At 44.0% G+C, this 27,186-nt stretch overlaps 1 protein-coding gene across 5 annotated transcripts in view; it reads left to right on the forward strand.

Moving 5' to 3' along the window:
• LMF1 (lipase maturation factor 1) overlaps nucleotides 1–27,186 on the forward strand; it is a 158,551-nt gene that overhangs the window by 12,036 nt on the left and 119,329 nt on the right. For 2 of the 5 annotated variants that reach the window (XM_083473825.1, XM_083473826.1), the window contains exon 3: nucleotides 8,945–9,011. The exons of 2 other annotated variants lie outside the window; for them this stretch is intronic. In XM_083473825.1, the coding sequence (XP_083329951.1) occupies nucleotides 8,999–9,011 (13 nt within the window). In that variant the 5' untranslated portion in view covers nucleotides 8,945–8,998. Of the gene's footprint in view, nucleotides 1–8,944; nucleotides 9,012–21,117; nucleotides 21,173–27,186 lie in introns of those variants that run through there. One more of the 5 variants, XM_083473824.1, reaches the window with a different exon arrangement.

Consider the following 27,186-nt stretch of genomic DNA (forward strand, 5'->3'; position numbering starts at 1 on the left):
CCTGCTTGATGCGCGGGGCCCGAAACAAACTGGGAGAGCCCTAGTGTCGCCATGGAAGACACCAGGTCCAGAGCCTGTGAGGAGGGAGTGGCATCAGCATGGATGTTAAAGTCCCCCAATACCAATAGGTTAGGGAACTCCAAGGCCCAGCCGGCCACCGCCTCCAATAGGCCTGACAGGGTGGCTGCTGGTGCGCTAGGTGGCCGGTGCACCAGCCAGACAGCCAAGCTCTCCTCGGAGCCCCACACTAGGCTAACACATTCAATGCTGGGGATCGATGGCGATGGTAGAGCCCTGAAAGGACAATCTTCCCGGATTAATAATGCCACCCCTCCCCCCCGGCCCGCAGTCCGCGACTGGTGGAAGACGGAAAAACCCGGGGGCGCCATCTCTCGTAAGGTAACTGTTGCCCCTTCGCGCACCCAGGTCTCTGTCACACAAGCCAGGTCGACCCCCTGCGAGATAAAGAAATCTCGCAGGGTGGCGGTTTTATTGCCTATAGACCTGGCATTGCACAGCACCAGTGACGGAGGTGAGTAATCCTTGCTCACCCTACCCTCGTCCCTCGGGATGGGGCGCAGATTGGAAGGGGTACGAGCGTATCCATATCTCGATCCCCTTCGCCTATAACATCTGCCCCCACCGCCATACCTCCCTCGCCCCTCCACGGTAGCAATCCCAGGCCTCATAGTGGCCTCCATCGATGGCAATTAATGTTATTCTTTCGCAGCCTAAAACAATAAAACCTTAAAACAATAAAACAATAAAACAAAAACAACCCAGAAAGCAATAAAACAATACAAATAAAACTGCAAAAATTACAAATTCATCAAAATCTAACAAATTCCCAAGCCCACCCAAACATCCATCCCACCTCCACATATAAAAATCTAAAGGGAAAGGAAAATATTTTTTTAAAACAACAACAACAACAACAACAACAACTGGTTCCAGGGTATAGGTTGAGGGCACACAAGGTTCCAGGGTATAGATTGAGGGCACCCCCCCCTTTGCCTGAAGCTAAGCAGGTCTGGGTCTAGTCAGTACCTGGAACCACATGTCCATAATGTATTTATCAATACTGTATTGTGTGCGCCACTTTGGGTTCCAGAGGGAGGAAGGGCAAGATACTGTCTCCTACAAGAGGCAGTGGTGTCTACCAACTTGCATGGCTTTTAAAGAGGTTTAGAGAAATTCACGGAGAAGGCTATCAGCGGCTACTCACCCCAATGGCTACGTTTTTACCTCCACCGTTGGAGGCAGTCATGTTTCTGAAAAACCAGTTGCTGGAAACTGCAGGAAGGGAGAGTGCTCTTGTTCCCAGGTCCCTCTTGTGGGCTTCCCACTGGGGCATCTGGTTGGCCACTGTAAGAAGTGGATGCTGGACTAGATGGGCCACACTGCCTTCTTGTTATGTTCTTACTCCCACAATAATTCTGCTGTACTTGGATGGATGGGTCTCCAATAACATGTCTCCTCCGAATCTTTTGTTTTCTGTGCAGTTGTGACTTTTTGGGTGGCTACTAGTCATGATGGCTATGTACTGTACTCCCTGCGCCGGAGGTGGCCGAATACCAGCTGCTGGGAAATGGCTGCAAGGAGGGGGAGTTCTTTTACTTTCAGGCTTCATATAGGCAGCTGGCTCTTCACGGTGGGAATAGGATGCTCAACTAGGTGGGCCTTTGTTCCAATCCAGCAGGGTTCTTATGCTTGCGGCCTGCAGCTTTTCCTATGGGTGGTGTGAGGCTAGATTGACTTCCTCCAGCCTGCTTTGTTCCACTCCATAACTTCCTGGCTTTTCCTATTTGAAGGGAAGACACGCTGGTGGTTTCTCCTATGAGAAGCAACCTATGATCGGATTAGGATTGCTTTAACAAAGCTTGGGGGATTTGGAATTGAAGCCAAGGCAGGAATTCAAAACATCTTGTGGAGCTGGGGGAAGGTTGCTCTGTTGTTTTAGGATTTCCTGATAATGAGCTATGTTCATGGAGTGTACAGTGAACATTGGAAGAAGTACCTGTTTGGATCTATTGGTTGCGGAAATTTGGCATCAAGAGATAATCTGTATGTATTGATCTTTGTGTTTGTCATTAATCCATGTGTGTTTAGGTCTTTATATTTATGTGTGTGTATGTATACAAACACACACACACACACACACACACACATGCATGTACGTGTGCATACACACCAAATCTGAAAGCTGTTTACAGTACAAAATCAAAACTCTAAAACATTTTGGAAAACAGAATATATCTGCACATATACAAAATGCTGGATTGCTGAGCAGTACTATCCAGAATGAACAGGGGGGGAAAGTGAAGTTCTCAGCAAGTACAGTGGTACCTCGGGTGAAGTACTTAATTCGTTCTAGAGGTCCTTACTTAACCTGAAACTGTTCTTAAGCTGAAGTACCACTTTAGCTAATGGGGCCTCCTGCTGCTGCTACGCTGCCGGAGCACGATTTCTGTTCTCATCCTGAAGCAAAGTTCTTAACCTGAAGTACTATTTCTGGGTTAGCCGAGTCTGTAACCTGAAGCGTATGTAACCTGAAGCATATGTAACCTGAGGTACCCCTGTATCTAAAAGATGCTGTGGTTGGTGTCTGCTGGATAACATGGAGAGCGGAATAAACATTTTAATACTTCCATGTTTGGGATTGCAGTCAATTTCAATAACCCAGTTTGTGCAATCTGCTAGTCCCCATCGTGCACCTCACTGCAACTGGACGGTTGCAGTGGCTACTGGCTTCATCCTGATCTCTGGTACTGCATTTGGTGTGCATTTTGTTTTTAAAAAATCAGGATTCTGTCAATTATTCTGGTTGAATTATTGTGCCTGTGAGATTGTTATTATTATATATTTCTTTATACCCGAACCTTTTCCCTGATGGGACTCAAGGCGGCTTGCATATAAAAAAACGAGAACGGCTAAAAACATAGAAAAAACAATCATTAAAAAAAATTTAAACTATATACATGTATAAAATCTGTTAAAACCATACAAATAAGTATAATAAAAACAACATGGCACCAGCCCTTTCATTAAAAGCAGTCCGTTCCCAAAAGCCTGTTGGAACAAAAAAGTCTTTACCTGCTGACATGGACAAGGAGGGAGCCAGGCTGACTTCTCTAGGGTGGAAGTTCCAAAGTCTGGGAGAAGCCATCAAGATTCTGATTTAGTGCTCCTAGTCTGATGTTGAGTTGAGAACAGACATTGGCCTTGTCTTGCTCATGAGGAGGACCCCCCCCCGTTGTACTGTGGATTTAAAGTGATACCATCAATTCTGTGAATTTGAAGTAATACCATCAATTATCTGATTTTATGTCTTTGAAAGTCAGTTGCTTAGGCTTTCCATCTGGACCCGGGTTAGTGGCACTGAAATCAGAAGAATAACATACAATTTGCATGATGAGCCTTTTCCAGATAATGTAAACATAGACATCGAATCAACATCCTAGATACCATAGCTGGTGTCATATAGTGGACGAAAGTGTGATCTGTGGTTCAAGAGATCCCCAGTTCAATCTTGCCTTAGCCATTAACTCACTTGCAATCCACTGCTTTCCCAGTCACCTACCCTGCTCCAATATGTGATAACTAGCTTCATATGGATCCAACATATGGGGTTGCATCCAACTAAGTTCTCGTTAGAGGAGACCCACTGAAATTAATGAACCTATCTATGTTAGTCATTCTCATCAATTTCAATAGATCTGCTCCATGGAGAACGTAGCTGAATGCCACCCTTAGGCCAAGATCCAATGCTGGGTCTACTTAGAAGAGACCCTTGGAAGAAGAAAAATTGACACAACAAGCTGAGGTCCAATAATTTCAACTGGTCTACTCTGAGAAGGCTGGATACAACTCTTAATATTTAGGCAGTGCCTTTTGACTAGCTGACATCCGTATTTTTCGCTCTATAACACGCACCCGACCATAACACGCACATAGTTTTTAGAGGAGGAAAATCCGTAGGCACGCCACCCGTAGGCATTCCCTCCATAACACGCACAGACATTTCCCCTTACTTTCTAGGAGGAAAAAAGTGAGTGTTATGGTGCAAAAAATACGGTAATTCTGTAATCCTTCCAACAGTCTTGTAAAATTAACCTGTATTGCAGTTAAGTCTCACTGAAATTAGTGGGGCAGATCAGTCATGACATAAGAGCGTTTTGGTGAGATTGAAGTACAACTAATTTCATCTAGATCAGTTGTTCCAAAACTGTTTTGGGCTACCGTCCTCTTCGTCTCGTAAACTCACTCCCAGTGCCCCCTACCCTATAAAAGGCATTATTCAGAATAGCGGTTTGCATGACCCACTAAGGAAGGTAACAACATAAAAAAAATCAAAACTAACAATTAGTTGCACACTTACTCAAAATCTAGTTAAAACTACTTAGTTCTATTCATTCAACAAAATTGATGAACTTGGTTCAGTGAGAGCAGCTTTTCAAAGTCTGATAGGCATTTACACCTTCAGCCCCCCCCCCCAATGGTGGTACTGCCCATTTTGGGAACCATTGAATTTAGATCTATAGTCCATGGAGCTGGTTTAAAAGCTTTCAGTGAAAACGAAAACATATTCCTGTGCATTTTGGGGGCAAAAAGTGTTATGTGTTAGAGCCGCTTTTCACTTGGCGTGCTGCAGAAAGCAACTTTTCATCACAAACAACAACATAATAGCCCTTTGGCAATAAGCTTCAGAAATGCCTTTGTTTATCACGGTCCAGTCTATGGCCTTCGCCATTCCTCCTGTCCTCCCCTCCTCCAAATGGAAAAAAGAATAATTTCTAGAAACTTAAACCAAAAGTTAAAGGATCTCAGGGGGGTCATCCTTCCTGTAGGAAGCAGATTTTGGCACCTCTTGCTGATATTGTGGTGGTGGTGGTTCTCGGGGAGAGACGGCCGGGCGTATCAGTTTCAAAGAATGCCGTGTGCGGCTGATATGACATATTAATGAAACGAAGATTAATACCATGTGACACTGCTGCTGCTTAGCTGTACAAGCAGGGGCTAACGAAGCTAATTGAAAACATACTCCTGGTTCACAAAATTATAACTTAGTGACGGCTTATGTCAGAAAGGAATAATTTTCATCCCATCTTGAGCTGCCTCTGGAGCGATCTTGGCCCCCCTGGCCCTAATCCTGTAAAAGATCAAACACACATCCTAGGCTGGTTAGTGCAATTTCAGAAAGAGGCAAGCAGGAGCAAAGACTAGCATTTCAGCACTCCCCCCCCCCAATAATTAAAATTAGACTTCACTAGTTTGATGCTAAAGAAATGTGCCCTGAAAGTATAGATCCCCCCCAAAAAATATTCACGTTTCTTCAGAATTACGGTACTTTGGGGCTTCATCTCATGCTAGTCTAACAGAGAACAGACCCATTGAAATTGATGGGCATGACTAACACAGGTTCATTAATTTCAGTGGAACTACTCTGATTAATTCTTAGTTGGATATAACCCAAATAACCTTGGAAGAGGAAAACCTGGGGTATAATTATTTCTAAGATACATTTGGCTGCTGTGGTGTAGTGCTTAAAAGTGAGATACCAAGGTCCAAATCCCACTGCCATGAAGCTCACTGGATGATTTTGGGCCAGTCCCCCTTTTTCAGTATAACCTACCTCACAGGGTTGTTCTGAGGGGACTGTGGATCTTCTTGGGCTCCTAGGAAGGGAGGTGGGATATAAATGTAGTATTCAGTGCTTTTTTGGTTTTAAAAGAACGTCCCAGTACTTATATATCGAGCATAGAGCTGTCAGGACCAGCACAAAATGGCTGCCATGGTCAGCAAAGTTAAGATGTGTTAGCACTCTGTACTGGTGAATACTGTCACACACAAAAAAAAGCCGTGCTGGTGACAACGATGATAATAATTATAATACTAAATAATAGCAATAGGAGTTCAGGCCACTTGCAGCAATGGCGCTATTTTGGTACATTGAATTTCTGCTTCTTCAAAACAATGAAGTTGCAAAAATGTGACTACTCAGATCTGACTGAATAATAGTAATATTAATAATAATTGATGATATAATACAGCACAAGGCTGCCTTCATGCAATAAGCTCTCTGTCTGTCAGCTGAGAGGCGGGTCCTTCCTAGGGGAAAGTTTCCCACATTGTCACCAGGGTGCCTCCATTGTAACAATACTGGGGCTGTCAGCAAGGAGTGTCGGCTTTCTCTGCAATGTCCCTGGAAGTCTTTCCTCTCAGTATCTCTTCAGTTTTGTTGTCATTACTTATTAAGTCTCTCAGTATGGGCTTCCTGGAGGTGTCTGGTTTTTGACTTTAGGATGGTGGATGAGACTATCCCTTAGCCTGATCCAGCTAGGCCTATTTTTAAAGATTTCTAACTGTCTTGAGGAGCTGTGTGAAATACCTGCAAGGTTGTTACCTCCAATGCAGCCTTCTCCAATAGATGTTCCCAGATGTTTTGTACTGCAATTCCCATCAGCACGGCCATTTTGGACTCTCATCTCCCAGCAGTCCAAAATATCTGGAGGGCATCAGGTTGAGGAAGTCCAGTCTAGTGGTTGGAACTCACAGTTCCCTAGAGACACACAATGACCCCTGAACAAACCAAGATAACCAGCAAAGGAATTTGGTAGGAATGCTTGTTCTTGAGTATAAATGGGTTGTTATTTTGGGACACAGCAAACACAAGTTGTTGTTGTTTTTTAAAAAGAGGAGACAGGGAAAACTTTTATTTTAGTGCAAATGTTCCCCTTGTTTTTGAATGTGGATATTTGTAATTATAGGGCAGTTCTTTAAAAGATTGGGGACCACAATAAAGTAGATCCAGAAACCAGACAAGTGCTTTCGTTTACTACCCTTGTAAACGCATTTCCTTCCCCCTCTCCCCACCACCATGACCACTGTGGAACGCCAACAGCTTAGCAGCAACTCAAACCAGCTGCCCAAGATGTTACTTAACCCTCCGAAGGGGCTTTCAACTTAATAGTGTGTCAGAAATTGATGGTGAACTTGGACGGTGCCTTGGTACAGCTTCACTTCTGATTAAATGGAACTGCTTCCAGCAGCTCTCCATGGGGTTTTAAAGCACACTGCTCCGGTTTTTATTTAATGTATTGTTTTGCTTGTTTATCTCTTTTTGTGGGAAGTCTCCAGTGGCACTGCCTTGAGTTCTTGAATGGCAGAGTGTCACAGGGACTGATTTTGGGTGGATGGGCACTATGTTTTGGGAGAAGGGGATCGTGTATGAGATTAAGGAGGGGGGCTGATGTTGACATCATGGTAAGTGAGATTTGAAATGACAAGATAGTCAAGACCTCAGTTCTGAAGATCAGAAACATGACTGGCAGTGGCTCTGTAGGGTTTCAGACAGTGGTCTTGGGAGATGCAGAAGATTGAACTTGGGCCTGGTCTGGAGGCTCTAGCTTGTGCAAAAAGCTGTTGCTCGACTGTTGATGGGGACAGACGATCGCCATCACATAACTGCACTGCTCAAAATTCTGTACTGGCTGCCCTTAAGCTACTGGGCCAGGTTCAAAGCTTGCATATTCATATACAAAGCCCTTAAACAATTTGGGTCCAGGCTACCTCAAGAAGTGCCTAATCCCTTTTATCCCTGCCTGATCATCATCTTTGCGGGAGTCACTGTTAGTAGCCCCTTGTGGGTCAGATGCATGATCACCAGGGCTTGTGCTGTGTTCTGTATTGTGGGCCCAGTTTTATGGAACTCCCTTCCATTTGAGGTCAAACAGAACCCCTCTACCTGGTGCCTACTGTAGACTTTCCGTATTTCAGCAGGCATTTTAATGGATGTTTGATTCTACAGTTTTAACTTGTGTTTATCTTTCATATTACATTTTTGAAAACCACTTAAGAGACTATTGTGGCTAAGCAGTATGAGCATGGTTTAAATAATAACAACAACCTGGGACCTGTAAATCATGTGCTCTACCGGTGAGCTGCGGTCCTCCCTTTCAAAAACCAAACAGTTTGTTACATGGAAGGTACTAGCACATAGGCAGCTATGAGAGAATTGACCCATCTAACTCAGGGTTCCCAAACTTTTTTTTCTCTGGATCACACTTTCAGAATGAAGATTTGCTCAGGCCATGCCAAACTTTTTATTGATAAGAAATACATTGGAAGATGTAAAGAAACAACTCCTAACAGTGCTTGATTTATAACATAGAACACAAAACACAATTACTTTATAATATGATCACTGTCCTTGAATCTTGCTGCCACACTTGCCATCCTCTCCTTTGAGGACCACTGATCTAACTCAACAGTGGCACTGACTCACCAGGGTTTCTGGCTGTGAGTCTCTCGCATCCCTAGCTGGAGGTGCCGAGATTTGAAGCTGGGACCTTCTATATGCAAAGCAGATGCTCTACCACTGAGCTATGGCCTCTTCTCCACAGGCATGTGCCAAAGGGCTTCCTGGGGGGTGGGGTGGGGAACTGGTTTGCTGTTTGCCCCCTGTTGAGTGCCTTGTTTTCATTTGTTTATTGATCTTTTAAAAGAAAGTGTATTTCAGCTTTCTGCTCAAAGCCTTCAGATAGCTTTGCAGTATTAACAAACCATTGAAAATGCTGTAAAGGCCTTAGAAGAACATTAAAGCATTAACAAATGGAGTGTGTGTGTTTGTGTTTTTGAAAGACAAACAAAATGTCTATGATATGGAATCGCTTCTCAGCTTGCCACTTAAAAATGTTGAAAGTGGCCTGTGAATATTTTGTTCATTTGTTTAGACAATTTATATACTGCTTACATACTTATTTACCAGAATAGTTAAGCTAAGCAGTTTGCAACATATCTTAAAACATCATAAAGATAAAAGACAAGAAATACTAGGAAAAATTCATATTCTAGAGCAACGCAATTAACAACCAAACAGATCATATCATCATTGTTTTATTTCTTAACTTGCATTGTAACATTTCCCCTCCCGTTTCTTTTGCAGGTATTCCTTTGGTAAGTGAACATAAATCAGAAAATCTCCAGTAGTTGTATTTTCATGCACTTTTGGGGTATGTAATACTTTACAATTTCTCTATTGCTATTCTTCCTCCCCCACTTTTTTAAAAAAGGGAAATAGTTATAACCTTTTAGGACTTATGGACACATTTGCAAACAGAATAAACTGAGAATTAATTTTATAATGAATGATTTTAGAGTTTTGTTTGTGCTGTACTTTTGTACTGTTTTATTGTTGTTAGCTGCCCTGAGCCCGGCTTTGGCTGGGGAGGGCGGGATATAAATAAAATTTATTATTATTATTATTATTATTATTATTATTATTATTATTATTCTGGGCACGCTCATCCCCACACCCCACACCCTACTCTGTTGTTGTTGTTATTTATTTATTGCATTTATATCCCACCTTTTCCTCCCAGGAGCTCAAGGTTCTCCCCCTCCTCATTTAATACCCACAACAACCCTGTGAGGTAGTTTAGGCTGAGAGGCAGTGATTGGCTCAAGGTCCCTCAGATCCTGTGGGGATGCGGGTGGCGCTGTGGGTTAAACCACAGAGCCTAGGATTTGCCAATCAGAAGTTTGGTGGTTTGAATCCCCGCGACAGGGTGAGCCCCCGTTGCTCAGTCCCTGCTCCTGCCAACCTAGCAGTTCGAAAGCACGTCAAAGTGCAAGTAGATAAATAGGTACGACTCCAGCAGGAAGGTAAACGGTGTTTCCGTGCGCTGCTCTGGTTCGCCAGAAGTGGCTTAGTCATGCTGGCCACATGACCCGGAAGCTGTACGCCGGCTCCCTCGGCCAATAAAGCGAGATGAGCGTGCAACCTCAGAGTTGTCCACGACTGGACCTAATGGTCAGGGTTCCCTTTACCTTTTTAATAGAGCATCAGCATGAAGCCAAACAATTGGTGATGGCTACTAAGTTATTGCCAAAAACGCAGGAGAATGAAACTGGTTTTACCTGCTTGTGGGTGCCCATCAGGGCCTCTGCCATCCAGGCTTTCAGGGGAAGGGGATTCTGGAGCCGGGACTCCACAACACAGAAGACCCTCTCATGCATCACCATATGGTGGGTCACACCTCTATGCCTTTCAGACAGCACAGGTTTTGCTTGGTTTCCAGAGGAACCATATGAATTGGTCAGAACTTGCACTGGTAGGTGAATTTGTAAGAAGGCATTTGAGTCCCAAAGCCACAGGACTTTAAATATCATATAGTAACCTTTGTGGTGGATGCTTCTTTGATGAGCTTTTGGTTTCAGCTTTGTCCCAGTGGCATGCCAGGTGTGCCCGGTGCCTCCTAGTAACTTTTTTTGGGGATGTTGTAGGAGATTGCCACCACCATCCATCTCTGCTCACCCACCACTCCCGATTTCTGGCTTATGTAAAAACATGAGGAGATACAGCTTCTTCCTCAACTGGGTCAAGTCTTTGAGTCCTGGTTAATCAAACCCTTTGTACACAGCAGGCCTCTGCTCTATTCCTTCTGTTTTTGGATGAGATGCTTCTGAGTTGGGATTAATGAAATAAAAATGCCTCAAGCCTCCCCCCGCGGTTCTTTATTTTTTTGGCGAGGAATGCAGGAAACCCACAATATATTTTTGTTATAATAGAACTGTGGAACAGTGACATTTTGTCGTCTATCTGTTGTTGTCAGAAGGCATTTAAATATTGCTGAGCTTTTTTTTTTTTTTTTTGGTGGGGGGAATCCCACTTTAGCATTGAGTAGTGTTTACTTCAAAGGACAGTCTTAACAGTTCCTGCTGGGATCCTTTGTACCCGCTGGGTGCTTCCTGTTCCCTTGCAGGAAGCATGGTGCTTGCTTGCTTTTTTATTTTTTTTAAAGCATATTTTGAGATTGGCTCGTATTTCAAACAAAAACCATCTTTATTAATAGTGGGCTATATTGAATGAAACCACTACTTGTGCAATGGTACTTCTCTCCTCTCCCCGCCTCCCCCAATTTGCTCCAGAGGCTTGGGGAAACCTCAGATCAGATTTTGTTGGGTTGGGGGCGCAGTAGGAGCAGGGAAGGTGAAGTTCTGTTGCGCAAGCAGAAGTTATTTCTCAAGTGCAATGCCTTAAACTCATCTTATCATGAGGCCTATGTGGAACACTTGCATTCAGCAGCAGTCTACCCCCGAATGAGGTGTCTGTGTTCTGCGGCAGACTGCCTCTGTAGGGAGTGTAGCAAGAGAGTTTCTTTTGCATTCTTGCCCTGCTAATGGGCTTCCTGTGGGTATCAGGTTGGCCGCTGGGCTAGAGGGATCTTTTATTCTGATCCAGCAGGGCTGCTTTAATTATTTTTCATTTTTTATTTCTGCATACAAACCCTTTACTTTAGCAGAGATCCACCTCTGAATAACCGACGACGTTCTTGGCCTTGTTCTTGAGCTGTTTTGCTAAGGCGACAACCAGGGTGGTGTCTCTGGACCAGGTGTGGCAAGGTTTAATGCTGTCGGGAGTTCCCCATGGGTGCAATGGCCTCTGTTGCCCTCGGGGTTGGAATTTCTCTGCAGCGATGTCACTGCCACAAAGCTGAGCCCTAACCGTGTTTGTCATGCTCTGCTGCCCTTGACGGTCTCCCGTGGCCTGGCTTCCTCCTTGATCCCCCTATTCCTTGGGGAGGGAGGGAGGGAGAGAGTCCTTCCCTGGTCCCAGAGGTGGAGCTTAACAAGAAGCACCTGTTTCAAAGGCCTGGGACACTTCTACCACAGCTGTTCGCAGTGTTCAGCCATTTCCTGGCCAGCTGGGTCATGAGAATGTTCTCACCACCTAGAGATCTGTTGCTGGGCTTGGGGTGAATCCACCCCCCGGAAAATGTCCTTTAATTTAGCCCTCAGCTACAGATGGTGGACCCTTTTTCCAATGTTGAAATGCAACCCAAAGTAAGGACTAGTTTGCTCCTATTACTATGGCGACTTAATAATAAAGTTACACATTGCCTTTTACTTATTACAATTAATTTATTAATCACCTTCTAAACCACTATCTCAAGGCGATTGATGTATAAAATAATTAAGAACAGCTAAAAGCACAAAATACATTTAAAACAAGACTAAAATCCTAAAAAATGGACACTTGTGGTAAATATACATTTATCCAGCTGGAAAAGCCTGTCTCAATGTGATGTACAGACTTACCATTGAGAACCGTTAAGATAGTTTTAAAAAAACAGATAAAACAACAGCTGAGGATAGGGTTAAATGCAATAAAAAAAGGGAACTGAGGCAGAGACCTTTTCTTCTAGCTTGGAACGTTTGTTGAAATAGAAATGTTTTCAGTTGCTTCTGGGAAGTACATAATAATAATAATAATAATAATAATAATAATAATAATAATAAGGAGGAGGAGGATGTATCTTAATATGGGTGTTGTTTCCAATAAACAGGGGCAGCTACACTTAAGGCCCTGCTCAGAGTTACTTTGGAGCTGGTTTCTGAAATTTTGGGGACTTGAAGGAAAAACTCCAGCAGAAAACAGTGACTTACTGGGTATATAAGAAAGAAGGCATTCTCTTAAGCGACCTGGCCCTAAGATGTACAGGGCCAGTAACAGATTGGCAACCAGGGCAAAACCCACAACAAGTTCTGTGCTGTTGGTAGTTTGACCCCACAATAAATTTTATACAGTGGCAACAATGCACTTGGCAGTTTACAGGAAAAAAATCCTTCACCAACCTGCTACCTTCCAGATATTTTGGACTACAACTCCCATCAGCCTCAGCCCCTACCTAAAACACCTGGAAGGCAAAGTGTTAGCAATCGCTATAAGCAGTTCTCTCCCCCCTCCTCCCCTCTCTCACACACGCTTGTTCAGCCCTGAAGAAAATATAATATAAAATCTAGATGGAGGGAGGGGAGACACAAACAGGAAGAAGCAAGGCACCCACTATCTCTAATTTCCCTGGGGGTGGGGGTGGAAGGAAGACATTTTTGATTCAACAATCTTTTCCAGCTGGATTAAAAGGTCTCTTAGCAGTTCGTTTTGTATTGCTTTTAAACCTATCATAGGTTGCTTTTGGTACTGCTTTTAAAACTATCTTAGCTGTTTTTATGGTCTGGCCTTGAGACATGAGGCGTTTCATAAATATTATTGTTATTGTTATTCATTTAAGGTAACGAGAATCTTAAAAACGTTCCTTGGAATCGCTTCTGCTCTCTCTTAATTCGGGGTCCTGTTTGTTTCTTAGCCTGGAAAGGGTTTTGTGTTTGTGTGTCGATAACTTTTTTTTATTTGTAGAAACGGGACAATTGGGCTGTTGATTATTCCTGTTGTCCGTGTACGACTGGGGGGGAAAACCCCTTTCCCCTTCTGCCTTATTAAATCTATTTTTCAAGCTGTCACTTAGCTGGCCTTTAGCGACAGAGTCGGATGTTTATATGGCCCTGGATGCTGCAGTGCTTGTTTCCAATTGTGCAAGCACCTTGCCCCAGCCGTTGTGAATTAAATGCTCCTCACGACCTCTTGCCCTCCCTGCTCTTAAATTCATGCTTTAAAAACAGCTTAATGAGGGGTTTACTGGCCCAATTGAAAGTTTTTATTAAAACCTATTAGTGTGCTAGAGTAGCCCGCATGAAGGAAGCAATTAGCCCGGAGCGACTCTTAACTCTCTTTCTCTCCTGGCCTACAGCTATGCCAGGTTTTCCGCTAAACTGTTTCCAGATTCAGCCTTAACCCGAAACGTTGCCATTTTTTTTTTTTTTTTGCATGAGATTCATACCCTCTGGCTTAATTTATAGCTTTGTTTCCTTCGCTCTCCCTAACCTTAGTTCACAATGACATTTTGGGTTTTCATTTAATTAGAAGGGGCAATAAGAGGCTGTTCCTCATTATCTTGGTCCGTCTTGTTGCAAACTTGCATATGAACACCCTTCCCAAAATAAAAATAAAAATTGGCTGGCATGTTTTTAAACCTCTGCCTCCAAATCAGGCAGAAGCTGCTATTTCCCATCCTGGATGTTATGCTTCACTTTCCCCTTCCACAAATAATGTGCTCTAAGTGGCTTATACGTATAAAAGCAAAACGTAAAAACAACTGTTAAAACACAAAATTATCAAACAAAGAACAGGGGCAAAAGCCTTAAGAGACCCTCATCAGCAATCAAGTTAATAATTAGCCACAGATCAAAAGCATGTTTTAAGCCTTACAGGCAGAAACTTAAGAAACTGATACAGGCAATTTTGGGACACATTTTTTATTTATTTACCCTAAGCTGCCTCCTAATGTATCTTGGGGTCATAGAATATCCCCAGCGAAGGCATCTGTGTTGTGTCAGGAGAAGAACATTTAAATCTGATTCCTGGATCAGCTTTTGTTTGGGGAAAACCACATGGGACATTCCAGCCCCCCCCCCATAATACTTAAACAGGAATTTTAAAAATGTACATAGGCAATTGGGGTGGGTGCATTTTCCTCTCCCAGGCCAAATTCGAATGTATCTTGGGCTGTTAAATTGCCCCCCAAAAGCCATGTCAGCATCAGGGCACTTGCCTGCTTTCTTTGGTTCAGTGTTGTGTAAACCAGACACATGGTTTTTAGTGAATTGAGTAAAATATTATCATATAACAATAATTAATTCTTTATTTTTAGACCACCTTTCATTAAGCCCACAGTGCAACTTGCTATCACCTTCTGACTACAGTTCAAGCATTATGATGAAGACTGTAATAACGGAAATAAACAATAGTAGAGAGTTTGGTATAAAATTATCATAAGCATCATCACTAATGGAGGCAGCGTGGCATAGTGGTTAGAGAGTTGGAGTAAGACCTAGGAGACCAGGGTTCAAATCCCCACTCAGCCACGAAGCACCCTGGGTGACCTTGGGCCAGTCTCTCCCTCTTAGGCTAGCCTACCTCACAGGATTGTTGTGGGGATTAAATGGGAAGGATGAGAACCATTAACATCACCTTGAGATCCTTGGAAGAAAAAGTGGTATATAAATGCAATAAAATAAATAACTTGCAGTCCTCCAGGTATTTTTTGGACTCCAGTTCCTACCAGCCCCAGCCAGCATGGTCAGGACTGATGGAAGTTGTAGTTTAGCCACACCTGATGATTCCCCACCCTTGCATTATGCACCATCCTTCAAAAGTGCAACGTGCCTATTATTGAGCAGCTGAGCCGGAAAAGCGTTTTTCTGAACTCCTTGCAGTCACAGGGGATTGTGGGAAAGGACAGGGGAAAATAATTAAACCAATTAACTCTCCCGGGCGACAGAGGGCCTTCAAGTTCTTGCTAGCTGCAATCTGCACGTATCCGCAGCTAAGTAACTATACATAATTACAAAGTTTGGAAATGGCAGGAATGAGATTAATTTACGTTACGCAGGACCCTTGTGCCACTAAGTCAGATTTGAAAAACTCTCAGCACAAACAAACACAAACTGCCCTGCCAATCTCCTTGGAGCTCAAGGAGACCAGAATTCAAAGCAAACAGTGTTTAGTGGGAAGGGAAAGCAAACAGATTTTGGATCTGTTTCCTTGCTCCCCGCCCCCATCAAAAACCATGTGTGCGATTAGCCGGAACTGATAACTGCCCGGAAACAAATAATGATGAAATGTTGAGCCAGATCTGTCTGGAAGGCATTGGAACCCACTTATCGCTGCTTATAATGTCTCAGATATGAAATGGTTATGTTTTACAAAGGGGGGAAAATCTTTTAAATCAAAACCTCAAAATTATATCCAAAGTGTTCCTAATTAGTCTGCAGACAGACTGCTGCTTACAGCCACAGGCTGTCCGTTGAATGCAGAGGATGGCCAGATTCTCAAATGGGCAAATTTGTAACCATGAGGTTGGTCACCTGTCCCGTGGCTGCCTGACAGGGGAGCAAATTGCACTCAGGAGCAAAAGATCTCAAAAGTCATTGCCGCTTTCCCCTCTCAGCTACCTCCATTTGCATCTGCTTTTTGCAGTGCTGTGCTTTGCCCCTTGAAATCGTTCGCATAATTGCTGCAATCACACCTGCTACTTTGCAATAATAGTTTTAATGGTAGGTTTTGCTCTCAGTATATACCCCCCTTTTTTTACCTGAGCATGTGGTGCCTATCTAGCAAGATGAAGCTCAAATATTATCTCTCACAAGACAGGAGAGCCTTCTCAAAAACAGTCGGTGCAGGTTCTTGTTACCTGTGCTGAACTCCAGCACTCTTGAACCAAACAATGCATGTATGGCTGTTGTTTTGGCAGCTCTGAGGTGGGCCATAGCTCATTGGTAGAGTACAGGCGTTACGTGTCAAAAGTATCCCTGGCAGATCAGGGAAGAAATAATGGGAAAGGTGTCTACCTGAAACCCAGGCCATTCCCATTCAGTGTGACGTAAGCTGTAACGTACAGAACGCAGGAAGCTGCATTGTACTGAGTCAGAGTGTTGATCCAGCTAGCTCAGTTAGGCCATTGATCCATCTAGCTCAGTATTATATCTGCACCAGCATTGGCTCTCTTGCGTTGCCAGGGATTGAACATGGGACCTTCTCATTGCAAAGCAGATGCTCTGCCACTGAGCCCCTTCCCTTCCCTTCCCTTCCCTTCCCTTCCCTTCCCTTCCCTTCCCTTCCCTTCCCTTCCCTTCCCTTCCCTTCCCTTCCCTTCCATGTAGCCTCTTCAGTAGAGATACGTTATTTTTCTACCGTGGACAGCACCCTTGTTTTGAATTTATAATTCCCTCCCTAAGGCCAAATGGCTGGTGCCACCACCACACACTTCCCATTTGTCCCGGCATTTTATAATTTTTAGTCCCCTGGGAAGAGGGATTGATTTGATAAACCACCCTCGGAATTATAGCTCTGTGAGGGGAATAGGGGTCTCTTAGTAACTATTGGCATCCTCAGCAAACTATAGTTCCCAGCATTATTTGGGGGAAAGCCAAGACCATTTAAAGTGGTATCATAGTGGGCAATGTAGAGCTTTTGCCCTTTCTGCCATGTCTGTCAGCTCCCAGTCTGGGCTATTCATTGCAAATAGAATGTCAAATTAGACCCTTCATCTGATATTCAGCAGCAAATCTTACATTCTTGACATTACTTAGACAACACACACACACACACACACACACACACTCACTCACTCACTCACTTCATGCTGTAAATCTTCAAGCTACCTCTAGGTTTTTCATCATCATAATAGAGTTGTTAATATTGTTTTAATTATATTAATTACCTTTTTACAGTTACCTTGTACACAATATGTTTTCCCCTTTTTGTATTTAATCTGTGTTCTAATTTGTGTGTCAGTTTGGGAAAAGTAATAATAGCAACTTTGGCAAACTCTATTAAAAGACATAGCAAGGAGTGTGCATATATCTCTTTTTATTATAATATTTATTGAATTTTTCATTATGTATTATTACAGTACTTTTGTATTTTTTCACCTTGGTATTTGCTCAGAAGAGTGTGCATATATCTCATTTATTATTATTATTTTAAAGACCAGGAATTATAATTTATTGTTTCATTCACTCTTCCATATGTTAAATATTTGGAGTAATATTGATGCTCAAGAGCCTCTGTTGCTAGGTCCAATTTCCGCTGAAGGAAGCACTTCCATATTTATTTAAAACCAGTAAAGCCATTCAAGGTCATTATTTGGGTTGTTTTCCTCCGGACGGACCGGTGACACCTGTATGGTTTTAAGCAATGGAAGCCATCTGTGAGGAGGAAGTTGGGTTGCCATGGTGACCAAGTACTAACATGTACTGTGACAAAAGCTGAATGAACTCCAGGGTCATTCAAGTGGGTGTGAAGGTCAGGCCTCCTCATTCCATCCACTGTGAAATGAGATTTTGAGAAGAAATGTTTATACGGGCTACGTAGAACACTGCCTCTCATTTTCTGTTTCCGAAAACAAGGGTGATTTCTCAAACTCTTCCTCCTCCTCCTCCTTCTCAGGCCTCAGGTGAATCAATTATTGGTTTCTGGACCCAATCTAAGGCAGCTGTGATGAAATTTAAAGCCCTATGTGACTTTAGGCCCCATATATAGGAACATATGAAGAGCCCTGCTGGATCAGGCCAGTGGCCCATCTAGTCACAGCGGCCATTCGGATACCCCTGTGGGACTCCCACCAGCACAACTGCCTTATGATTCCCAGCAACAGGCATTTTGAGGCATAATGCCTCTGACAGTGGAGGATATACATAGCCATCGTGGTTAGTAGCCATTGGTAGCCTTTTCCTTCATGAATTCCTATGAAAGCCTTTTAAAACCATCAAAGATGGTGGCCGTCACTACTGCCTTTTGCCTGTCTTGAATCTTCTAGCATTTGTCTTCGTTGGATGGCCCAGTTGGCTTCTAGTGTTGCAAGAGAAAGGTAAAGGCTTCACTGCCAGCTTTCTCCACACCATACATCATTTTATACACTGTCTTGTGCCTCCTGTTCCTCGCTTTTTCTTTCAACTGAAAAGCCCCCAATATTTTAACCTTTCCGCATAGGAAAGCTGAAAGGACATCTCCCCATGTGCCTGTTCCTTGACTTCTGCTGGGAAGCCCTGTTAGTAGTTCCTGTGCCTAACAAGGTCCATGGTGAAGGGAGGTCAGCTTTTCGTTGGCAGGTGAAGGGACAACTTCTTTTCTCCAGGCCTGTGGAGGGATGAGATACATGGAAAGCTGCCTTATACTGAGTCAAAGCATTGCTCCATCTGGCTCAGTATTGGTCTACACCAGGGGTCCTCAAACTTTTAAAACAGGGGACCAGTTCACTGTTCCTCAGACACTATTGGGGCCTGGACTATATTTTGAAAAACATACGAACAAATTCCTATGCACACAGCACATATTTTATTTGTAGTGCAGTGGCACCTTGGGTTAAGTACTTAATTCATTCCAGAGGTCCGTTCTTAACCTGAAACTGTTCTTAACCTGAAGCACCACTTTAGCTAATGAGGCCTTCAGCTGCCGCCGCGCCGCCGGAGCATGATTTCTGTTCTCATCCTGAAGCAAAGTTCTTAACCTGAAGCATAATTTCTGGGTTAGCAGAGTCTGTAACCTGAAGCGTATGTAACCTGAAGCATATGTAACCCGAGGTACCACTGTACACAAAAAACAGGAAAAACAATACAATATTTCAAACGAAGAATGCAATTCACCTCAGGTGGAGGGGAGAGAGGGCGGCCTTTTCCCCTGCCCCAAAGTTGGCGACATCAGCGCCACTCCCGCCCCGTGCCACTGCTGCCAGTGAGGAAGCACAAAAGCACTGGCGCATTAACACTCTTCACCCTTTTTCTCTTTATTTCACATTTCCTTGGATCCCTGGAGAGCAAGAGCTTGTGTTTACCTGCGTGTGAGTGAATCGCTTTCTTCCATCTGTCCAAGAGTTCCCGGATACAATAGCCCCCTTTTTTTCTTTGCTTCCTTCCCTCGGGTGTGTGTCCTGCCCGGTGTGTGCACGTGAATCCCCTCCATGCCCAGTTTGTGCTCTCGTGCCAAAATTCTGAATGGCCTTGCCACTAGCTTGCGTGAAGGGCAACGGGCTGAAGGAACTAAGCAAGCTTGCGTGCGTTCTTTTCCATGGAAATGCCTTGCCACGCCGGGTTTAAATTGCCGTGTGGGGACTGACTGAGCGGGCGGTGAGGCTTCCAATTGGCTGCAGAAGCTTCCTGCAGCCAATCAGAAGCCTCGCCGCCTGCTCAGTCATTCCCCGTGTGCTGAGGTAAACCCGGTAAGGTGTTTTGGCTGACGGGCTGGATTTATGAGCCTGGCGGGCCGGATCCGGCCTGCAGACCTTAGTTTGAGGACCCCTGGTCTACACTGACTAGCAGTGGCTTATCAGCATTTCAGGCATATTTTCCTAGTCCTAACTGGAGGTGCTGGGTATTGAACCAGGGACCTTCTGAATGCAAAGCTTCTACCTTTGAGTCACAGCACTTCTCCTTTTGTTAGGATGGGTTTTGCAAGCTGTTTGATCATCGTTCTTCCCCCCCCTCCATCATCACCACCCTCAATTTTTTCCCTTGGTCTTCCGGCCTTCTGTTCTCTTTATTCCCTGAGGTTAAAACATGTGGGCGTTGAGGTCCTATGAGTCATTTTGCTCATAGCTGGGATCTTTTTTTTCCAAGCAGCAAAAGGGAAAAAAGTACATGCTGAAGCAAGCAGAATAACAGTTCATGACTGATTTTAAAATCTCTTTGCAGCTCTTGGGAATCAGGGAGATAGGCTCAGATTTACACCCCCTAGAACTGTAAGCAGAAGCTCACCTTTTTGTTCCTTGGCAAGGAGCCGGGAGCAGAGCAGGCAGAGTTGCTCTAATTTTTTAACCCCCCCCCCCCCGATTTTGGAGAAAGGAATGTTCTTTGACCAAAGCAGCCAACCCCTCATGTAAAAATGTAACAAGGTAAAGGACCACTGGACAGTTAAGTCCAGTAAAAGGGGACTATGGGGTGTGGCTCTAATCTCACTTTTCAGGCTGAGGGAGCCAGCGTTTGTCCACAGACAGTTTTCTGGGTCACGTGGCCAGCATGACTAAACTGCTACTGGCGCATGGAGGACCATGACAAGCGCCAGAGCACATGGAAACACCATTTACCTTCCCGCTGCAGCGGTACCTATTTATCTACTTGCACTGGCATGCTTTCGAACTGCTAGGTTGGCAGAAGCTGGGCCAGAGCAACAGGAGCTCACCCCGTCACATGGATTTGAACTGCCGACCTTCCAATTGGCAACCCCAAGAGGCTCAGTGCCACTTTACCCCTTATGTAACAACATGCTCAGCCTGGGGAAAGACTGTAGCTCTGTAGCAGAGCATTTGTTTCCCATGCACAGTGCTTCTGGTTCAATCCTTGGCATCTCCAGGGATGGCGGGGTCTGTCCCCAGTCTGAAATCCTGGAGAGCTGTTGCCAGTCAGTGTAAACAAGTACTGAGCTTGTTGGATCAATGATCTGACTTGGTAGAAGGCAGCTTCCTACGTATGCAGAGCCTTTCCATGTTAAGCAAAGTTCCACCAGATACTCTTCTCATGGGGAAGTACAAGTCCCTCCTTTCACAGAAGATTAACTACTCATGCAAAGTTAGAAGTCTCTGCTTTGCTTATTTTAATTTACATTCTGTTTTGTCACTCAGACTCAGTCAACAGCAGTTTCCCCCTGAGTAGATCCATTTTGGTGCCATGGAAATGACATAGAGCAAGTTTGGTGGCTAGATATCTTCAACTATCTTCAGATATCTAAAGAGCTGTCACATGGAAGATGGAGCAAGCTTATTTTCTGCTGCTCCAGAGGGTAAGATCCAAACTAGTGGATATGACAAGAAAGGAGCTTGAGCCTAAACGTTAGGGAGAACATTCTGATAGTAAGAGCAGTCTGACCATGGAATCGGAAGGTGGTGGACCTGCCTTCACTGGAAGTGGTGTGGACATCTGTCAGGGATTATTTCGTTGTGATGCCTGCATTGCAGAATTTGGACCAGATGGCTCTCAGGATCCCTTCCAACTCTACAATTCCATGATTCTTTGATTCTATGAACTACAACTCCCATCAGCCCCAGCCAGCATGACTAGATGGCCTATGAGGAAATACTGCAGCATTGGGGACTGTTTTTACTTTAGTTTAGAGAAAACTCTATAATTTTACAGGAGTATATAAAATTATGTGTGGCAAGGAGAAATGTTTCCCCTCTCTCTCATAACACCAGAACCCGCAGACATCGAATGAAGCTGAATGTTGGAAGATTCAGGAAAAACAAAAAGAAAATCATTTGTCATGTAGCACATAGTTAAATTATAGGACTTGCTGCTATGGGAGGCCACCAACTTGCATGGTTTTAAAATAGGATTGGACAAATTCATGGAGGATAAGGGTATCAATGGCTGCTAGCTGCAGTGACTATGCTCTTCCTCTATGTTCATAGGCAATAAATGCTTCTGAATACCAGTTTCTAGAAGCCACAAGATGGGTGGGTGCCTTTGTGCTCAGGTCCTGCTTGCCAGTTTCCTACAGGCATCAGGTTGGTCACTGTGAGAATAGGATGCTGGACTAGATGGGCCATTGGCCTGATCCAGCAAGCGCTTCTTATGTTCTTACTCAGTTCAGCAACATCTGTAGGGCTACAGGTTCTGCACAGTTATCAGTTGCATATTTATCACCCATATGTATTTTCCCCAACTGGGATTATGCATCTTGCAATTTCTGCCACAAATGCCATCATGTCTAGGACCCATCCTTAACTCCCCCCCCCCCTTACACATTTTGGATGCTTTACACAAATGATCACTTGTATTCATTATCCTGTCCCCGTTACAATTTCATGCAATCTGTGCGTACCTCCCGTTATGAAATTCACCAGAAAACGTCATTATCTGGTGCTGGCTTACATAATCAACTTCAAAGAGATCGGCGTGGGCAAGATAATTGGAAAGTGGAGCTCTTTCATGGTGTAATTATTCATCCCGAACTTTGCATGGCTTTAAGATTTGCTAATAATGAATGTTGGCTTCCTGCATCCCTCCCCCCAACCCCCCAGGGGCTTTGTGGTTATTCTGCAGAGCCAACCAAAAAAAACCCCACTCCGTAGCTTTATATAGGTACATAATACGTATGGAATAATTTATATATAGCAGAAATTGCTAAGACCAGGCAGAGAGGATAGCTTGTGTATATACTCTTGATTCTGGTGGCAAGAGAGTGGGATGCTGCGATCCATAAAACATCTGGAATTATTTACGGATCAGAATAAAGTATGTGAATTGGAACGTTTTGCATGAATGTGCTGAAAGCGGGTGTGGTTTTGTGTTGCATTTGTGTGTAGGGCACCTGGGGTGCACGGTTGGGGAGCAAGTCAACCTCTATTGCCCAGGCTTGGGTTAGCTTCCATCTAAGAAAGCATCACTATCATTACAGGATTAATGCTGACATTCCTCTCAGAGCTGTTGTGAGGATGGGGGAAGAAAAAGATTCCCAAGTGGCCGTTGGACATTAAGTACTTATTTCCTGACATTTACACCCCAACTTTTCTCCTTCATGGAACCCAAGGACAACATATGTGTGATCCCTAGGTGAACACCTATCCATGCTTTGACCAGACCCAGACCTCCTTCAGACCAAGAGGGTGAGAAGGGGGCATCAGAAACAGACAAGGAAAGAAGTGGCAGAGAGAAAGGTCTGCTCTGCCTACTGCCAGCATGCGGCCCCCGACAGATTGCCTTCAATAGAATGTGGCCCTTGAGAGCGCAAACGTTTTCCCAAAACCTTTGATCTGGGTTTTGTAGGGAGCAGTCAGACCACAGTTTCCCAGTATAAACGTCGCAAGAAGCTCTTCTTTAGCAAACAGGAAGTATTTGGGGAAGGCTACACAGGAGTTTGGTGGGATGTGGGTGGCGCTGTGGGTTAAACCACAGAGCCTAGGACTTGCCGATCAGAAGGTCGGCGGGTCGAATCCCCACGACAGGGTGAGCTCCCGTTGCTCGGTCCCAGCTCCTGCCCACCTAGCAGTTCGAAAGCAAGTCAAAGTGCAAGTAGATAAATATGTACCACTCCGGCGGGAAGGTAAACGGCGTTTCCATGCGCTGCTCTGGTTTGCCAGAAGTGGCTTAGTCCTGCTGGCCACATGACCCGGAAGCTGTACGCCGGCTCCCTTGGCCAATAAAGCGAGATGAGCGCCGCAACCCCAGAGTCGTCGACGACTGGACCTAATGGTCAGGGGTCCCTTTACCTTACACAGAAGCTTACTTCACATGTGCATAAGCAAACTATAGTTTGTTGGACTGGGAGCATTGCATTTGAACCTGGCCATGGAATCCTGGATCCTGGGAAGTCTCCCACTAACTACCAATGACAGGCCAATATTCCAAGGGGCTCCAGGATGTGTAGCCCATCACTGACTGACTGCCCCATTGCACTGGGGCTTCAGAGAACCTCCTGCACTTCACTGTGCGTATCAAAATTATTTCAGATGCCTTAAGATGGATCTAATTAAATGTGATAACACAGTGATCTCTCAGAATGACATCCACCTACGGAACTGGAAACAGGACATCCATTAACTTTTAAGCATTTAAAAAAAGAAAGAATTAAAATCTTCCCCACTGATTTCTCTGTCACTTGCAGCTTTGCTCCAAAACGACGAGGGGAAGGGAGGATGGGTGGAGGGGGTGGAGGGGTAGAAGAGAGCTAATTTATTGCTGCATTAACTTAGATATCGCCTTCCTGTCACCTAAGTAGTTTCTAATGACTACCCTGGAGAGTAATTGGGAGCTTTTAAAAGTTTTGTGCTAAATTCTTTCTGTTTCCCCCTGTGCCACATATACTTTTTTTCCTCTTTTTTCAAAAAAAGACCCTGAAGTTGTTGATAATGTTTTTCAACTCCTGGATGCTTCTGAAAAAGGGGTTAAGCCTCTACAGAAGTCTGCCTTTGGACAGGGTCTTTCTTCTGTCACCCTCCCTCCTGTAAATTTATAGCACCCTGATTTCTCCTACCCTGAGATCATTGCCCAGTACAAGAACTTAGGAAGCTGCCTTATATAGAATCAGATCATTGGCCCATATAGCTTGGTATTGTCTACACTGACTGGCAGCAGCTCTCCATGGTTTTATGCAGGGAGGCTTTCCTACTCTCAGTTGGAGATGACAAGGATTGGACCTGGGACCTTCTGAATGCAAAGCAGGTGCTCTACCACAAATTACAGTCCTTCCCCTAAATATAAAGTGAGATTCCAGTCCACATGGTTCTGAATAGCTGGCTTATATAAGTAGGAGGTTAGGAAGGTGTCTTATACAGTGTCAGACCACTGGTCCATTGGACTGGTGGTGACTCTCTAGGTTACAGACCAGAAGCCAGTACAATGCTAAGCATAAGCAACATTAAAATGAATTGCTTAATTGGGTTAAGCTGGAGTGACTCCCCTATAAAGAAAGGTTGCAGTGACTTGTTTTTTTTGTGCCTGCACTTAAATAAAAGCTGAAAATTATGGGGAGGGGTCTAGGGTATCCCCTCATGCCAGAGGGAACCCTAGAAACACTGGCTTGAAGCTGACACCATAACCCAAAAGTGTTAGCTTTTTAAGCCTCTGGGCATGTGAGAGGATATATTTGGTGATGCTTGATTGAGGTCTGAACAACTTGATGAGTGACCTTTTTAAAAAGCCCTCTTCTATGAATCTGGTGATGTGGAGTAGAGGAAGGAGGTGGAGGAACTGTTTTTTTGGGGGGTGGGGTGGGGCTGAGATGCTTGTGGGGCTGAGAAGAGTAACTTTAGAAGGCTGTGGCGCCAATGAATTTGGAGCTTAGATTGAGAGACTCTTAACCACTCTCTCCACTGGGAAATTTCTCTTTAGGTGTTGCGGTGAAATGGTCCCCTGACCACCTTCAACTCTTCAGCTATTTCCTTGTCAAGTGGACTTGATGGATGGGCCTTTTGATTCTCGAGTTTTCTTCTTTCATAAACGAAGTCGCGCCATAAAACGGAATGACCCCACGTCCCATTACGATTTGCGGCTCCCTTCAGAATTACGGGTGGTTTCCTCCCCCCCCTTTTTTAATGGAAGCTTTTCTTGCCGTTCCTTTTCTGTTTGTGGAACGGTTGGAGAAAGGTTTCTCTTGACTGGGATCTCTGTACTATCTTCCGTAGGCTTGACCTCAAAAGCAAACCGGGCTTATAACTTGTTCAAGGGTTTGCTTAAAAAAATATTGTGGAGGGGGAGAGAGGGCTGAGTTTTGTGGCGCCATGAAGGCGTGATGAATTTATTGTGGCGTGACGTCCGCTAGGCTATTGAAGAAGTAGAAGAGGAGGCAGAAAGAGATATTCAGTGCTTTAAAAATAAATAACAATAACAATGTTCAGAAAGGTGTGTATGTCTGCATAAACAGCAAGACTCTTGTTTTAATGAACGCTGAAAGAAAGTGTGTTTTTCTGAGCATCCAAACCTTTAACAGACATACTAAGCAACTAAAACTACAGTTGATATAGATATCATCATGTGGGGAGGGCTTGCAACCAAGTGAAGATGCCCAGGTGCCAGGATGGCCCATGACATCTCCATCATCTGGACGCACATGTCTGGGAATCCTTGGATCGTGCCTGTTTCCACACATTAGCAACGCATCCTTTAGAATTCCATCCATGATATTTTATCTGCACAATCAGTACAAATTTCAGGAACCAAAAAAATGCATTAAAAAACATGACTTTTGAGCCATCTGGCTCCAAATAGCAACTAGACATGCTATTTTGCTGACTGTAACCCTGGTTTCAGGAGCCATTTGGTGACTAGCTTATATATCGGAGTTTCTTACACTGAGCGGGAAGCGATGTACAAATTTAATATAACCAAAGCTAAACCTCAATTCATCCTTAGGAATATAAAAGGTGGTTTCTAGTTCACATTCTAAAGCATTGTTTTTTGTTTTTCATTCCTTTAATGAAGCTACTTGTACCAGTCTGTAAAATTATTTTTCTGCTGCCAGCTTGCTTGCTTGCTTTATTTATTTATTTTACAACACAGAAATGTGAATAATATTTATAAGATTATGATAGATCAAACACATCACACAATTGTACATTGTCCTGGTAATTTATTATTGCAGAACATAAGGAACATAGCCCATTCCCCCATAAATCTGCGTTTTGTGTGCATGTGTGCGCATGCGCACTTTCTCCCCAAAACTGTGCAATGCTTTACAAGTTTGCTTGGGAGTATTGTCTCATTATGTTCAGTGGGGCATACTCTGTAGTAAGTGTGCATGTCTTAAATTACTATGTGTGAATGTGTGTGTGTGGACTGAATAGCTTTCCGTTTGCAATGCATTCTGTATTGGTAATGCGGATTCTTTCATGCGTTCTGCAGAATGTTTCCAAATTACACCCTGGGGGCTAATGACCCGCCAGGGGAGACAGTAGATGGGCAGTCGATTTGTCCAATTTCACACAAGTCTCCCACCTCATCTTGGTCAAGAACTGCATAGTCTTTAATGAAGCATCCTCACGAATGTGTAGCCAGAGAGAGATTTTCCAGCCAACAGATGTTGGTCATTAAACATTGGTTTATATGGTTGATTTCTGGAAGATTTTTCGAAGTGTGTGAAGGGTGACAGATTAAGTTTAATGCATGCGATCTTGACCGAAAAGCATTAGCGTTTGTGGCATTCTCCAGCATTTTCCAAGAAGATACTTTCTTTAAAAAAAGAAAGAAAGAAAATTGGCTTATTTTTCTGCACCCAGTTAGGCGCACGTACCGTACATTCTGAACACGTGTGAGGCGAGTGCAGCCGTTGAAATCCGTGCCATTTTTTATTTTATTCCA

The sequence above is a fragment of the Podarcis liolepis genome (genome assembly GCF_965112155.1).
Source record: "Podarcis liolepis genome assembly, chromosome: 14".
Lineage (NCBI taxonomy): Eukaryota > Metazoa > Chordata > Lepidosauria > Squamata > Lacertidae > Podarcis > Podarcis liolepis.